Genomic DNA, 12,289 nt, shown 5'->3' with positions numbered 1-12,289 from the left:
GCCGGCAGGATCCACACCGGGTAAGTGGCGGAAACGGCAAGTGAGGCAGCATAGCATCATGGGAAAACCGATGATGTCACTGCGCTTGTCATCATCGCGATGACTTGAACGCGGACCTCGCTTGCATCTTGCATGTCAACCACTTCAACTTGTTCCATGACTGCACTCCCAACTCCAAAAACTTTGGTATCTCAAATCATTTTTCTGTTGAAATGAATGAAAATGCCATTTTGTGTTCCAGCCATTATTGCGTTCCAGCCCCCCCCTAAAAAAAACAATTATTGAGTTTTTAAATGTATTAAATAGCCCTCTAGTCTATTCTACTTTTATAAAAGACACAATTATTAATTAAATAGAAAGTAAAAAATGCAAGTGTTTTTTGGTTTTTTTTTTTACAGCAGCAGCAATTCTACATTGCGCTCCTCCTTGTGGTGTGTGCTCCTTAGCCACTGGGGGGGCAGTATAATGCAGCGCTGCCTTGAGATAGGAATTGAATTCATCCGGTGACCACACGTCTCTCGAAACACTCAAATTGTCTGGAAATCGGTCGAAAATCGATTCCACCCACCCCAAAAAACACGTGAAATGCGTTTTATGTAAGTGGCGGCACAAAGTGCGACTGTGCCTAATGTATTGTGCTTCCTTGTTGCTGTGTGCTCACGTTTTCAACAGGACCACCCCCCCACCCCCTCAAAAAAAAAAAAAAATTTGGATCTCAAGGCACCACTGAATGTGAAAAAGCCGTCCTAGCGATTGGTAGGTTGATTGCGAACATTGGCGCTCATTCACGACTCCCCAACCACTAGCAGGGAGTTTTTGGGAACTATATCGGTCCACTGTGTAAAAAGCAGGCACGACCGCAGTGAATAATTGGAACGGCGGCATGTTGCTGCCAGTGTCAACGTGGCGAAGACAAAGTTAGACAGCTGCACGCTGGCGCAGTGGCGCCAAAACCTATTTTTAGCCGAGTTGTTCCTGACGATAATGTCATTCTCATCTTTGACAGGCGGCAGGAAGTCAACATCGGGTGGCATGCCGGACCCCGGCCGAGGGTCGGGCCACGAGCGGCGGCGGCGGCGGGTGTCCGCCCGCCCCCTCGGCAGAGCCATGCTGCTGGGAACCGCCGAGCTGCTGGACGAAGCCCGACAATCGCCGGAACCTTCCGGGGAACCTTGGCGTCTGTCCGTCGTGGCGCAGGCCGAGAGTAAGACACGCACACACAGCACACATATCGATGACCACCCGTGGTGCCCGTCGTGCCGCCCTCTGTCTGCCCAACACCCTATCCAACATGTCGCCCACTCTGCTGCCCCGATATCAGTCCATCCGCTCTCCCACCCATCACTTTGCTCGGTCTGGTGGCCCACACGCTAGCTAACGCCCGCCGCCCGTCACGTCGCGTCACGTCACGTCACGTCACGTCACGTCACCCAACGTAGCCCCCATCATGCCTTTTCCCAGCCATCTGCCCGACACAGCAAATGCTGCCCGGAGCTCCACCCAGCACGCACGAGCTGGCCACTTTTGGAAAAGTGTGTGACTGTTGCGTTGACAGGCCAAGACTTGCAGGAGTTCAGCCCGACGCACGTCCGCCGTTGCCGCTCGCGCCTCGGCCTCGTCCACGCCTTCAGGTAACTTGCATCATGCCACTCGTGTCTCTCTCGAAGCCTTTCGCCCAAGCGGCTTGCGCGGTGCCTCGCAGCCGGTGGGTTTTGGGTCCCCGTTTCAAAGTGCCTTCCAAAAACATGTTAGCGCTAGCTTCTTCCCGCACAAACACATTGTCAACGCAAGTGCGACCAGTCCGCCGCTTGCCGACGTGTGCCCTGACATCGACGGCGGCCGGTCAACTGTTGTGTTGGCGTGTGCGCAGGAAACAAGCCAGTTCCGAGGCAGAACCACAAGAAACGGATGACGTCGCGTCAAGTTTGCCGGACACCCGCCGGTCTCGTTCGGCAGAACGAGCGATGATGCGTGATGTCATCGCGCCGCCCCCTCACTTCAAGGACCGGCAGCGCCACGGCGGCCACCCGTCGTCACAAAGCGCGAATCAACTGACCGGCAGCCGCCAGTCTCAGACAAGTGAAAGTGAAAGTGATTGGTCGCCCCTGCCGGCGTCCACCGCTTTTAGCTCCTCCTCCGTGTTGGCTCAGAGACAGAGTGGCTCCTCCCCCTCGCCGGCCGGCAAAGTCGTGTCAATTTGCCCTTCCTTCGCGCACGCCGGCATGCGCCACCTGCTGGACTGGAGCACCAATGCGCACGACAACCAAGGATTCGTCTTGCACAATGTCAGCAAAAACTCACGCGCGTGCACAGATGCGCACATACAAGCAACACACATAAGCACTCACACGGACGCACGAGAGTCACGTTCCCACGCGCAGAAATACACAGCCCAGAGACGATGCGCAGCACACGAACCCAAGCGTGTTGTTTGTGCGTGCGTTTGTGTCGCGTAGAAGCTGCGTCCCGTGGCGGGCCGTTACAGAGAAGCTCGCGAGTACGACGTCTTGCGGCACATCCACAGCGGCGCCTACGGAGACGTCGTGTGCGTACGCGACTCCGCGACGCGCTTCACGTGTGCGGCAAAGAAGGTCAGCTGCCACCGTGTGTGTGTGTGTGTGTGTGTGTGTGTGTGTGTGTGTGTGTGCACGCGTGTTGCCGGAGTGTGTGCTTGTTTTGGGTACATGTGTGTTGTGTTTGTGTTGCGTGTGCCTCTCGCTGTCCTTCAGGTTCCTGTGAGTCGCTTCCGCGAGGAGGAAGTGACGTCGTGGAGCCTGGCGGCGTCCTCGCGGGTGGTGCGCCTGTTTGGCGCCGTGAGGGAGGGTCCCAACGTGATGCTCTTCATGGACCTGAAGCCAGGTAACCTTTGACCCCCGCCGAGCCCTCGCGCCCGCCGACGCCAATGCGTAACGCTCGCTCCGCAGCCGACCTGGGTCAGCTGCTGGGGGCGAGCGTCGACCTGCCCCGAGACCTGGCCCTGCACTACCTGCACCAAACTCTGGGGGCGCTGCAGCACCTCCACAGCAGGAACGTGCTGCACCTGGATGTCAAAGGTCGCGGCGCTGCCTGAGCATCAAGTCAACTCGCCACATCCTCGTAACCTCTGCGTGTGTGCGCGTGTCTTGTGTGAATGCACGTTACGTGTGCGTGCGTGCGGTGTGTGTTTGATGCATGTGGGTACGTGTTTTTGTATTGTGTATGCATGTTGTGCTTCTCTGTGTGTGTGTGTGTGTGTGTGTGTTGATGCAGCGGACAATGTGCTGCTGTCAGCCGACATCACCACGTGCTTCCTGTGCGACTTTGGACTTTCTCGCGTGCTGGACGAGAGCGGGCGCATCACCAGAGACATTGTGGGTAAAGAAAAGACACGCACACAAGCAAATGATGATCATCATCAGCATTCTCGAACACGTGACTGGCTGCATCCCTGCCCGGTCGCCAGCCAATTGCACAGCGCAAATAAACAAGCCAAGATGCAAACATGGCTTCACAACTTTTTTTTTTCGTGCGCACGCATGTGCAGGCTGGTCCGTCCCGGGCACGGAGAGCCACATGTCCCCCGAGGTGGCGAGCGGCCAGGGTCCCAGCGGCAAGGCGGACGTTTGGAGCAGCTGCTGCATGCTGCTGCACATGCTGAACGGGCGCCACCCGTGGGTCGGACGTTACGCGCAGCCGCTCTGCCTGCACGTAAGACGTCGCTCTCCGCGCACAAACACCAGACGCGCACACGTCGTGCGATGTCCTGACGTGTGGGCACGGAGAGCCGCAGTTGCCCATGCGCTTGCGCAGGTTTTGGGGACCGGAACAAACGTACAAGGACAGCGATGCAAAATGAGAGCACCAACAATTGTCCCACACTGAACAAAATGCTAACAGACGGACCCGACTGAGCGGTCGCTCGCCAAATCTTTTCAAATGCACTTTCACACACACGCATTCCACTCATTTTGGAATGTATTTATCGATTCAATCTTTTTGCTCAAATGCATTTCTTAACCTCGTGTCACTTGCGTGTAGGAATGCCTGACGCGCCGTCGCTTTCGTTTGTCAGATCGTCACGCAGCCGCCGCCGCTGTGGGAGGTGCCGGCCGGCTGCCGGCGCTCCACTCTCAAAGTTTTGCGCGCCGGACTGCGCAAGGATCCCGATAGACGCGCCTCGGCTGCGCGGCTTCGGAGGATAACCGCCGTCGCGCTCACGGCGGGTACGTCCGCGCCCGAGCAAAAAGCTTTCCACTAGCATGTGTGGGAGCGCTGCAGTCGCGCATGTCAACCTAAGCTGTAGAGTGAAAGCGCTTCTGCCACCTGATTAGCTGTTGCCGAAGCCTGCCAGGTGACCACACCTCCTCCTCCTCCTCCTCCTCCTCCTCCTTCTTGTCTGCGCAGTCGGCGGCGTGAGCAGCGCCTCGCTTGAAACGGCCCGCGACAAATTGAAGGCGTCCCGGACCGCGCCCGCCATGCGCTGGGTCAGCCCCTGGCGGACGGCGGCGGCCCAGGAGGACGACCCGGAGGACGACCCGGAGGACGACCCGGAGGACGACCCGGAGGACGACCCGGAGGACGACGGCCGGCCTGCGTCCCTGCTGGATGAGACCCCCTGGGACTCGGATTCGGACTTGGACATTTACGTGGGGGAAGAGGACGGCGACTGCGAGGACTATGAGGAAGACAACCCGGAGGACGACGGCCGGCCTGCGTCTCTGCTGGACGAGACCCCCTGGGGCTCGGACTCGGATTCGGACTTGGACATTTACGTGGGGGAAGAGGACGGCGACTGCGAGGACTATGAGGGGGACTGCGAGGACGAGGACAGCGAGGAGGACGAGGCGGCGGCGACACAATACCTCCGAGCCCTGCTGGATGTTTTCCCAGTTTTGCGGAGGGGCCAGCGGACGGGGGGCTTGGACGGCGAGCCGCAACCCCTCCCAGAAGGTCACTCGGTTGAAAAACGCAAACGCATCGCTCCAGAAGTGTTTTTGGTTCTCACACACTACTGAAAGACTCTCACACGCACCGTTTAGTCCCACACTCGCAACACATTCTGTCGAAACACTCAACAAAAAGCACAAAGGATTGACTCCCAAGCACTAGCCAAAGGCACTTTGTGCTCACACACTTGCTTTGTGTCTCGCTAGGCGCTGCCCTCAGGCATGCCGGCCCGCGGACCCCGTCCCCCCAGCCGCGAGACGACCCCCCCTCTTGCTTCAGCAGCTCATCGCAACCCTCAGCAAAGGTGTGGGTGTGGCTGTGCACGCCTGCGTTCAACTGGATCCATTTCAATGTGGTCTATACATCGTCCCCCCCTAGGACTCGGAGTGCTCATCGGACGACCTAAGCTCAGGGGTCTTCTCCTCTAGCGGGGGTCAGCCGGAAAGTTTGGCGTGGGCACGGGGACCCCCGTCGCGCCGCTTAGAAGGTAACGCCGCAGAACGGCAGGCAGCGGCCGCGGCGGGATGCGGCTCGAGCGTCGCGTTTGCTTATGTGACCCCCCACACAATCCCCCCCCGCGTCAGGCGTGGACGTTTGGATCGAGGATGCTCGAGGGCGGCACCTGAGAATCCGGGAACGGCGGCAGGTCCGAGTGGGACACGTGGCCGTCGGAATCAGCGAGCAGGTGACCGCCACGTTGGGTTACTGACCACGTTGGGTTTCCCTCCCCGTTCACGGGGTTCTGCTGTACTTCCATGGTTGGGAACGGTCTGACACCATGATGTGGTTGGTGACATCGCTTCCTGTCTTCCAATCAGATGCCGGCGAGCGCCTTCACCTTGGAGATGCCGGACAGTAAGTCGGTGTGCTTCCGGCAGGAGATCTGCGAGTCTTGTGTGCGGCTTCGCTGCGTGGACGCACCTGACTCGTGCCCGCGATGGACGTGGCGAGTTCGAGACGGCAAACTGGAAGTCCGCCAATGACCCGGACTCGTCGCAATCGGCCTGATGTTTCACTCCGGATCGGCGGAGGGCGCCCTCTCGTTGGGCCGCCTGCCGCTACGGCATGAAAGGAGCGCATGCTAACTTTCTTTGCCTCAAAGCAGCAACACTAAACATCAAAAGAAGCCAATTTTTGTTTTTGTTTTCATCTTCAAAGAAGGTTGTCTTGTTGTTTCTGCTGATGATTGTTTGTGTGAGAGAGATAATGATGGTTGCTTCAACTTAAGACAGTTGTGTGGAATAATAATAATGATGGTGATCATCTATTCTGCAAGCAGAGATGAATGCGCCCTCACTTTGTGAATTTTGACAAAAGGATTGAATTTCAGTTTAATTTGGGGCATGGCTCTTGAAGACGGCTTTTTACGGCAGACACATCCAAACAATTTTGCGTTGATCTGTGAAACGGCCTCATTTTCCAAACCTTCCAAGTGGTGCTACTGAGAGAACGTTAGCGGGGTGTGTTGGGGACCACTAAAAGACATACTTTTCCAATCTGGTGTGTTGGGAGGAGGGAGCCATCGAAAACAGGCTGGACGGGAGCTCTCAAGGACCGGACTTGGTCCAAACCAATCAGTTGCTCGTGCTTGAACTGTTTGCATTTGGACTGCTCCCGGTTGGAGCACCTCGAGTGCGCATCGGCACTCCCTTTTGGGTGCATTTTGAATAACCGCATCGCACAATCCAACAACGCTCGGAATTTCCAAACGCACGGAGTGGACTGGTGCGAACTCGCCGCGCATTTCCGAATGCGCCCATGGTGTAACAAAGCGTCGCCGTTTGAATACTTCTACAGTTGCTTTGTCCCAATTGGCTGGCATGGGGCTCCGCCGGTCACCTGGACCGGAAGGAAGTGCTTCAACCTGTTTGGCCCGATGCGGAAATTGCTTGCGCATTAGTAAACCAATTTTTTTTTTTTTACTTTTGTACTACGTTCATTTGAGAATTTGACTTTTTACTTTTACGTAAGTACAGGAATTGAAAAGTACAAATATTTCAATAGTCAAAGAAGTTAGTGTTAAGTTTTTTTTTTTTTGTCACGTCACGCCAAATGAATATGTTCAAAAGAATAGTTTTGTTTAATGAGCGCACTTCCGCGACAATTTGTGCACCGTTATATACGTGGTCCGGGCGGGCGCGCTGCGATTGGACGGCGCCGTGGAGAAGGCGGGACCAACGCTGGAGCGGGCGCGCTGCGATTGGCTGCCATCTGATAGTAGGACGAGCCGCAGCGCCGGCGTCTTGTTGCTTGCGCAAGACGCCATTTTGGAGTGACGGCCAGTCTAACGGAAGAGAAGCGAAAGCTCGGCAAAAGGTAAAATCGCCCCCGAAGACGACGGCGGCTCACGGACACTCCTGGGCTGTGGGACGCCACGTCGACGCATCCGAACGCAGCGTTTTAATGGTCGAGGCTTTGGCGCGAGGTGACGTCCGCCTCGCCTGTGCTGTGACGCGGCATTTAGCGGCGAGGCTCGACTTTCTCCTAACGGGCCGATTTGCGGAAGGCTCCTCTCGCAACTTTGCTTCTCCCCCGTTATCGCTCCGCTTCATCCACCGGTGCTTAGATGAAATGCTGCCAGTAGGTGCATCGGTCACCATTAAAGCGCTTTGTAAAGGCGAAATATTTTTCTTTCCGATGACGCCCGGGATGGGGCAGCTAATGCTAAATTGCTAATTCTAAGCAGCTAACGTATCCACCCTAAATGAAGCTAACGGGATCGGCGCGAGCTGCCGTCAACTTCATCCTTTCAAAATTCATCCTGTCAAAGGCACGCATCACCCGCACGTGTTTGACTTTTGCCCCCGTTGTAAAGAAAGGTGAGCCAGTTGTTGGGGCTTGGCTTGTTTGGTCGTTCGGTGGCGTTCAAGGGTCGACGGTGGAGCGGCGGGCCGCTCGAGCGATTAGTCAGCTTGGCTTGGCGACGACAAACGTTCGACTTGAACAGCACAAATGGCGCCCGCCCGAACAAATTTGCGTGGGTACGCGTGACGTGAACCATCCGCAACGTTTTGTTTGGAGCTTCCAGATCAACAATGTCGGCAGCAACATGGCCACACTGCTCGTTGAAAGGCCATTCCAGTGGCATGCCACTGAGTAGTCGCCAAAGAGGCTGCTGATAATCGTCCACTCGTTCCCCTAGTCGCGAATCACTGCAAAGTGGACGTTTGAGGGAACAACTCTTGAGGTCCGCAAGTTCAAGTGGCCGATCCAAGCAGACTCGTCGGCTTTTCTGACAGTGGCATTTGTGGAAAGTGTTAATCGCCTTGGTACTCAGTCGCTCAAAAACGTCAAGGGCCCGGGCTGACAAAATAACGGTCAAGAGCTGAACATTTTGCAACTTGCGTTCAGGTCATGTGGTGTGCGTAAGTTTGCTACTCTAAAAACGCGTCAAAATGAAGGCTCGATAAGTTGTCGAACCTTAGAAAGGAATAAACGCGGCGCAGTTGATAAGCATTTGCAGTTGCCGAAATTAGCCTTGGAAGCCATGGAAAAGATGAGCCTTCATGGCCTGTCCGAGTCACATCACGAGGGACCTGGCCGGCGGCGGGTCCCGATAGCGCTACTGCCAATCGACCAATTGACGTCACATTTGGCGGAAGCATAGAAAAAGTTGGAGTATGTCTTTTTCGTGGGGCATGATAAAGGCTCTTACAAATTTTTTGAGGTGGCTTTTGTCAACTTCAACTCAAGAAGTGTTTTCAGGGTATTCTAACATGAACGTGCCCTTTGCAGAAATGGCATCGTCTTGATTAAAACTAGGACCTGTGTTGTATGGCCTCACTAGTGGTAACCCTAACCCCCTCGCAAAGGCGAGTAAGGCCAACGGGCTCAAACTTGAACACAGCGGTTCCATCGCCACCCAACGCACGATGAAGGACGCGGCTTGTCGGTCGACTGCGGCGGAAGCGCGCGTAATGAAATGACCGCCCCCGAAAGAAGTGGAGATTGTAACGCGCAAAAGATGAATGCATTCCTATCGCTGTCTCGTGAGCCCGCCGCTGATGTGCTTCTCCTCCTCCCGGCAGCGTCGTCGCCATGGGGAACATGTTTGCTAGCGTCTTTAAGGGCCTGTTTGGCAAGAAGGAGATGAGGATCCTAATGGTGGGCCTGGACGCCGCAGGGAAGACCACCATCCTGTATAAGCTCAAGCTCGGCGAAATCGTCACCACCATTCCCACCATCGGTACGTGTCCCCGGCCACGTCTCTTTTGGTAACGAGCTTGAGAAGATGGATGGATTACAACAGAATAGCCGAAGGAAAAAAAGGCTTAGCTGTAACCCTGGATGGCAGTCATCGAAACACTCCTTTGATTAGATTCCGCCAAAATGGAGACGCCTGCTTTCGTGCTTGAACGCTGCATGCATGCATGCATGCATGCATGCATGCATGCGTTGTCCAACTTTGCACAAACTTGTTAGCTGTCCAAGTGCCACCTGATTGGCCAACACACACAAAAAAAACGGTCAGGTAGTGCTCATCAAAAGTCCCGCAGAGGTTTTGCTTCAAAAATGGGCGTCGCAACCTTGTGCACACTTTGAACAACAACACGCAATTCAGGGAAGTAACAAATGGACTCAAGTCACCATTCAATTCAGATGTAATGCACACAAACGTTAAACAACAAACGTGCAAACACAACGGGCCTGGATTTGACAAATGAACTGCATTACTACAAAAAAGAAAAAAGAAAAAAAAACCAGTTGAAGCTGCTTGAACATGAGACAGAGTTTGAAGATGGAGTGGACACCACTAGAGGGCGCCCTCGTAGCAGAATGACTCAGCCACCAGTTGTCTGCACCTTGTCATTGTGCGCTTGCTGTCCCCCTGCCTGCAGGCTTCAACGTGGAGACGGTGGAATACAAGAACATCAGTTTCACTGTGTGGGACGTGGGCGGCCAGGACAAAATCCGCCCACTGTGGCGCCACTACTTCCAGAACACCCAAGGTCAGCCACGTGCGAGCGAGCGTGTTGACGTGCGAGCGAGCGTGTTGACGTGCGAGCGAGCGTGTTGACGTGCGAGCGTGTGCACAGGTCTGATCTTCGTGGTGGACAGTAACGACCGGGAGCGCGTCAACGAGGCCCGCGAGGAGCTGTCGCGAATGCTGTCGGAGGACGAGCTCCGAGAAGCCGTCCTGCTGGTCTTTGCCAACAAACAGGTCGGTGCCACGATGCGACGGCTGCGCACCGTTTGCGCTGCTTCCACTACCAACGTGATGCCAATGGGGGCCTCTTGCCAATCGGGCCACTCGAGTAGCAGAATTTGCACGGTGCCAACTAGCAACGATTTGAAGCTGTCAATGTATTTCTCGAGTCGTTATTTCAAATATGGCCGTTTGGAAAATGCACAAAGATCACTTGATTTTGATTGGGTTGGGTGAGTTTGGTCTGTCACCAAAATGTTGCTTCCAAATTAAAAGCGGATGCTGTTTGAAATGTCGTCTTTTGGAAAAACGGAAACAATCGTTCGGCTTTGATGGAGAATGACAGAAATCGGGGAATCATTTGGCTGAAAATGTCAGCATTTGGAAACTTGAAGTGAGCCCACTAAACCATTGTCCAAATTGTTACTAACAATTAAGAATGCGTGCCATGTCTAAGGCGGCGCCACGCCACGCCACGCATAGCCAGCCGGCGGGGGCTGGCCTGGCGCCGGCTCGCGCCAGCGCGGCCGCCACCCTCTGCACTTTTGCCCTCTGCACGCGCCCACTGACTTGGACTTTTTGGGCTCCTGCGTGCCGGCTTGTGTTTTGGGCAGCTGAAGAGAATCCTTAAAGGCCGTACGTATGTGTCTGAGCGCCGCTCCTTTGCAAGCGTGCGCACGGCGTCAATGTTAGTTTTTCGTCAGGGTTCGTTCAAGGTCGCAAAGACGTTCACCGACAGTTTGAACGCTTGCCAATCATTTTTCTTGTCGCAATGGCGGCAAGAGAAGCGCTTTGCCACCGTTTAAACTGTGGACGCGCGCCCGGCGAAGGTCTTCGCCACCGTTTGGGACCTTGAATGAAGCCCAACGACGAGCCAACGTTCGGACTTTGCGCATACACTCGCCAAGCCAACGCTCGCACTCTGCGAGATGCGAGCTTCAGCGTGCATCGGGCCGGCGCACGTTGGTGCTGACCACAGCTAAGACTGACGCTGCGCCAACTCCCTTGCAGGACCTGCCCAACGCCATGAACGCCGCCGAGATCACGGACAAGCTGGGCCTGCACTCGCTGCGCCAGCGCAGCTGGTACATCCAGGCCACGTGCGCCACCAGCGGCGACGGCCTCTACGAGGGCCTCGACTGGCTCTCCAACCAGCTCAAGAACCAGAAATGAGCGCTCCTCTTCTTGTTTCTTTGTTCTCTTTCCACTCACCGCGCCGGCACCCCGCCCCCACCCCCTCGCTCCGTCTGACCCACGATCTCCCCCCCACCCCCCACCCCCCTCTCGCGCTCGTTACGGGGGTCCGCTGTGGGCAGGGATGGGAATAACGCTGGTGTCCTTTCACGCCCCAAATGTCCCTCTCAGTCTGCAGCCACGCCCCCCCATCCCCTCCCCAGAGGAAGCATGGTTTTCAATGCCCCCCCTTCACTGTATTAAACGCCTGATTGCTAGATGTCATTTCACTCCTGTAAGAAGCATTTAACCTGTATCAGGTCAGAGTTCACACGCCCCCCCCCTGCTGTCAATCATGAAAATCATGCTGTCTCTGGAAACAGAGCCTTTCCCTTTACCTCCCCCCCGCCCCCAGCACAAGGCGCGTTTGTGGGAGGAGTCAACAAGACTTTGTGACGAGCTTCATTGTCGACATTTCAAAGCAACTTTTCTTTTTCTTCTTGTCCTTCTTCTCGTTCTTCCTGTCACGCGATTCGATTTGTACTTTTGACTGCGCAGCCAACCAAAAGCATCCCAGCCGTTTTGACTCCAACAAACAAACAAACGAAAGGAAAGGAAAGGAAACGTGTCCACCAGCCAGCAACTCTTCAGGTCGCTGGCGGTTGCCGTTTGGTGCCGATGAAGGATTTAGGCACCCAACGAGACGGCCGCTCCGGACGGGCACGGAGTCGGCGGGCGGCGGAGTCGGCCCGCAATGATTGTAAATGTGTAAACTGTTTGTGTGGGCTTTCCTCAACACATGAAAGGAAAATAAAAACATGATTTGATCCAAAAACAACGAAAAAAGAAAAGCGCGCCATGACGTCACCACGCACCGCTAACGCCATTCGAACGGATTGTGTACCCAACCGTTCCAGCAGGTGGCGCCAAAGGAGCGTCAACAAGATTGGAAATGTTCATTTCGGCCACAGTCCGCGGTTGCATTTCACTTTGGATCAGTTTTCATCAGAATAAACGTTTATTTGTACAACACTCGGCTGTTTC

The 12,289-nt window shown here is 55.3% G+C and overlaps 2 protein-coding genes across 4 annotated transcripts; both read left to right on the top strand.

Moving 5' to 3' along the window:
• Positions 1–865: 865 nt before the first annotated feature.
• map3k14b (mitogen-activated protein kinase kinase kinase 14b) lies at positions 866–6,057 on the top strand. The gene is made up of 14 exons (XM_086016080.1): positions 866–1,204; positions 1,556–1,631; positions 1,871–2,285; positions 2,457–2,591; positions 2,730–2,859; positions 2,925–3,053; positions 3,250–3,354; positions 3,524–3,687; positions 4,052–4,202; positions 4,384–4,929; positions 5,133–5,230; positions 5,305–5,413; positions 5,511–5,611; positions 5,745–6,057. Exons 1-14 carry the CDS (start codon positions 985–987, stop codon positions 5,907–5,909), a joined length of 2,544 nt encoding a protein of 847 aa, XP_085872206.1. The 5' UTR covers positions 866–984; the 3' UTR covers positions 5,910–6,057.
• A 1,017-nt stretch (positions 6,058–7,074) lies between these two features.
• On the top strand, positions 7,075–12,277 carry arf2b (ARF GTPase 2b). 3 transcript variants are annotated; one of them, XM_086016095.1, is made up of 5 exons: positions 7,075–7,242; positions 8,955–9,112; positions 9,765–9,875; positions 9,963–10,087; positions 11,084–12,277. In XM_086016095.1, exons 2-5 carry the CDS (start codon positions 8,965–8,967, stop codon positions 11,243–11,245), a joined length of 546 nt encoding a protein of 181 aa, XP_085872221.1. In that variant the 5' UTR covers positions 7,075–7,242; positions 8,955–8,964; the 3' UTR covers positions 11,246–12,277. The 3 variants fall into 3 exon arrangements, with proteins under 3 accessions (XP_085872221.1, XP_085872222.1, XP_085872223.1); XM_086016096.1 differs by having other exon boundaries at positions 7,190–7,351; XM_086016097.1 differs by lacking the exon at positions 7,075–7,242 and adding an exon at positions 7,401–7,745.
• Positions 12,278–12,289: the final 12 nt, after the last annotated feature.

The sequence above is a fragment of the Filicampus tigris genome, chromosome 19, assembly GCF_054856515.1.
Source record: "Filicampus tigris isolate MCC_2025a chromosome 19, RoL_Ftig_1.0, whole genome shotgun sequence".
Lineage (NCBI taxonomy): Eukaryota > Metazoa > Chordata > Actinopteri > Syngnathiformes > Syngnathidae > Filicampus > Filicampus tigris.
Note: the sequence above shows the minus strand (reverse complement) of the source record. Positions and strands in the feature narration are given on the sequence as shown.

Bases quoted from the DNA above. Each gene is read 5' to 3' on its own strand.
- map3k14b (XM_086016080.1), top strand. From the start codon at position 985: ATGTCATTCTCATCTTTGACAGGCGGCAGGAAGTCAACATCGGGTGGC. The intron at 1,632-1,870 runs GTAACTTGCATC...GCGTGTGCGCAG, and splicing joins GGCCTCGTCCACGCCTTCAG to GAAACAAGCCAGTTCCGAGG. The intron at 4,930-5,132 runs GTCACTCGGTTG...GTGTCTCGCTAG, and splicing joins GCCGCAACCCCTCCCAGAAG to GCGCTGCCCTCAGGCATGCC.
- arf2b (XM_086016095.1), top strand. From the start codon at position 8,965: ATGGGGAACATGTTTGCTAGCGTCTTTAAGGGCCTGTTTGGCAAGAAG. The intron at 9,876-9,962 runs GTCAGCCACGTG...GCGTGTGCACAG, and splicing joins CTACTTCCAGAACACCCAAG to GTCTGATCTTCGTGGTGGAC. The intron at 10,088-11,083 runs GTCGGTGCCACG...ACTCCCTTGCAG, and splicing joins TGGTCTTTGCCAACAAACAG to GACCTGCCCAACGCCATGAA.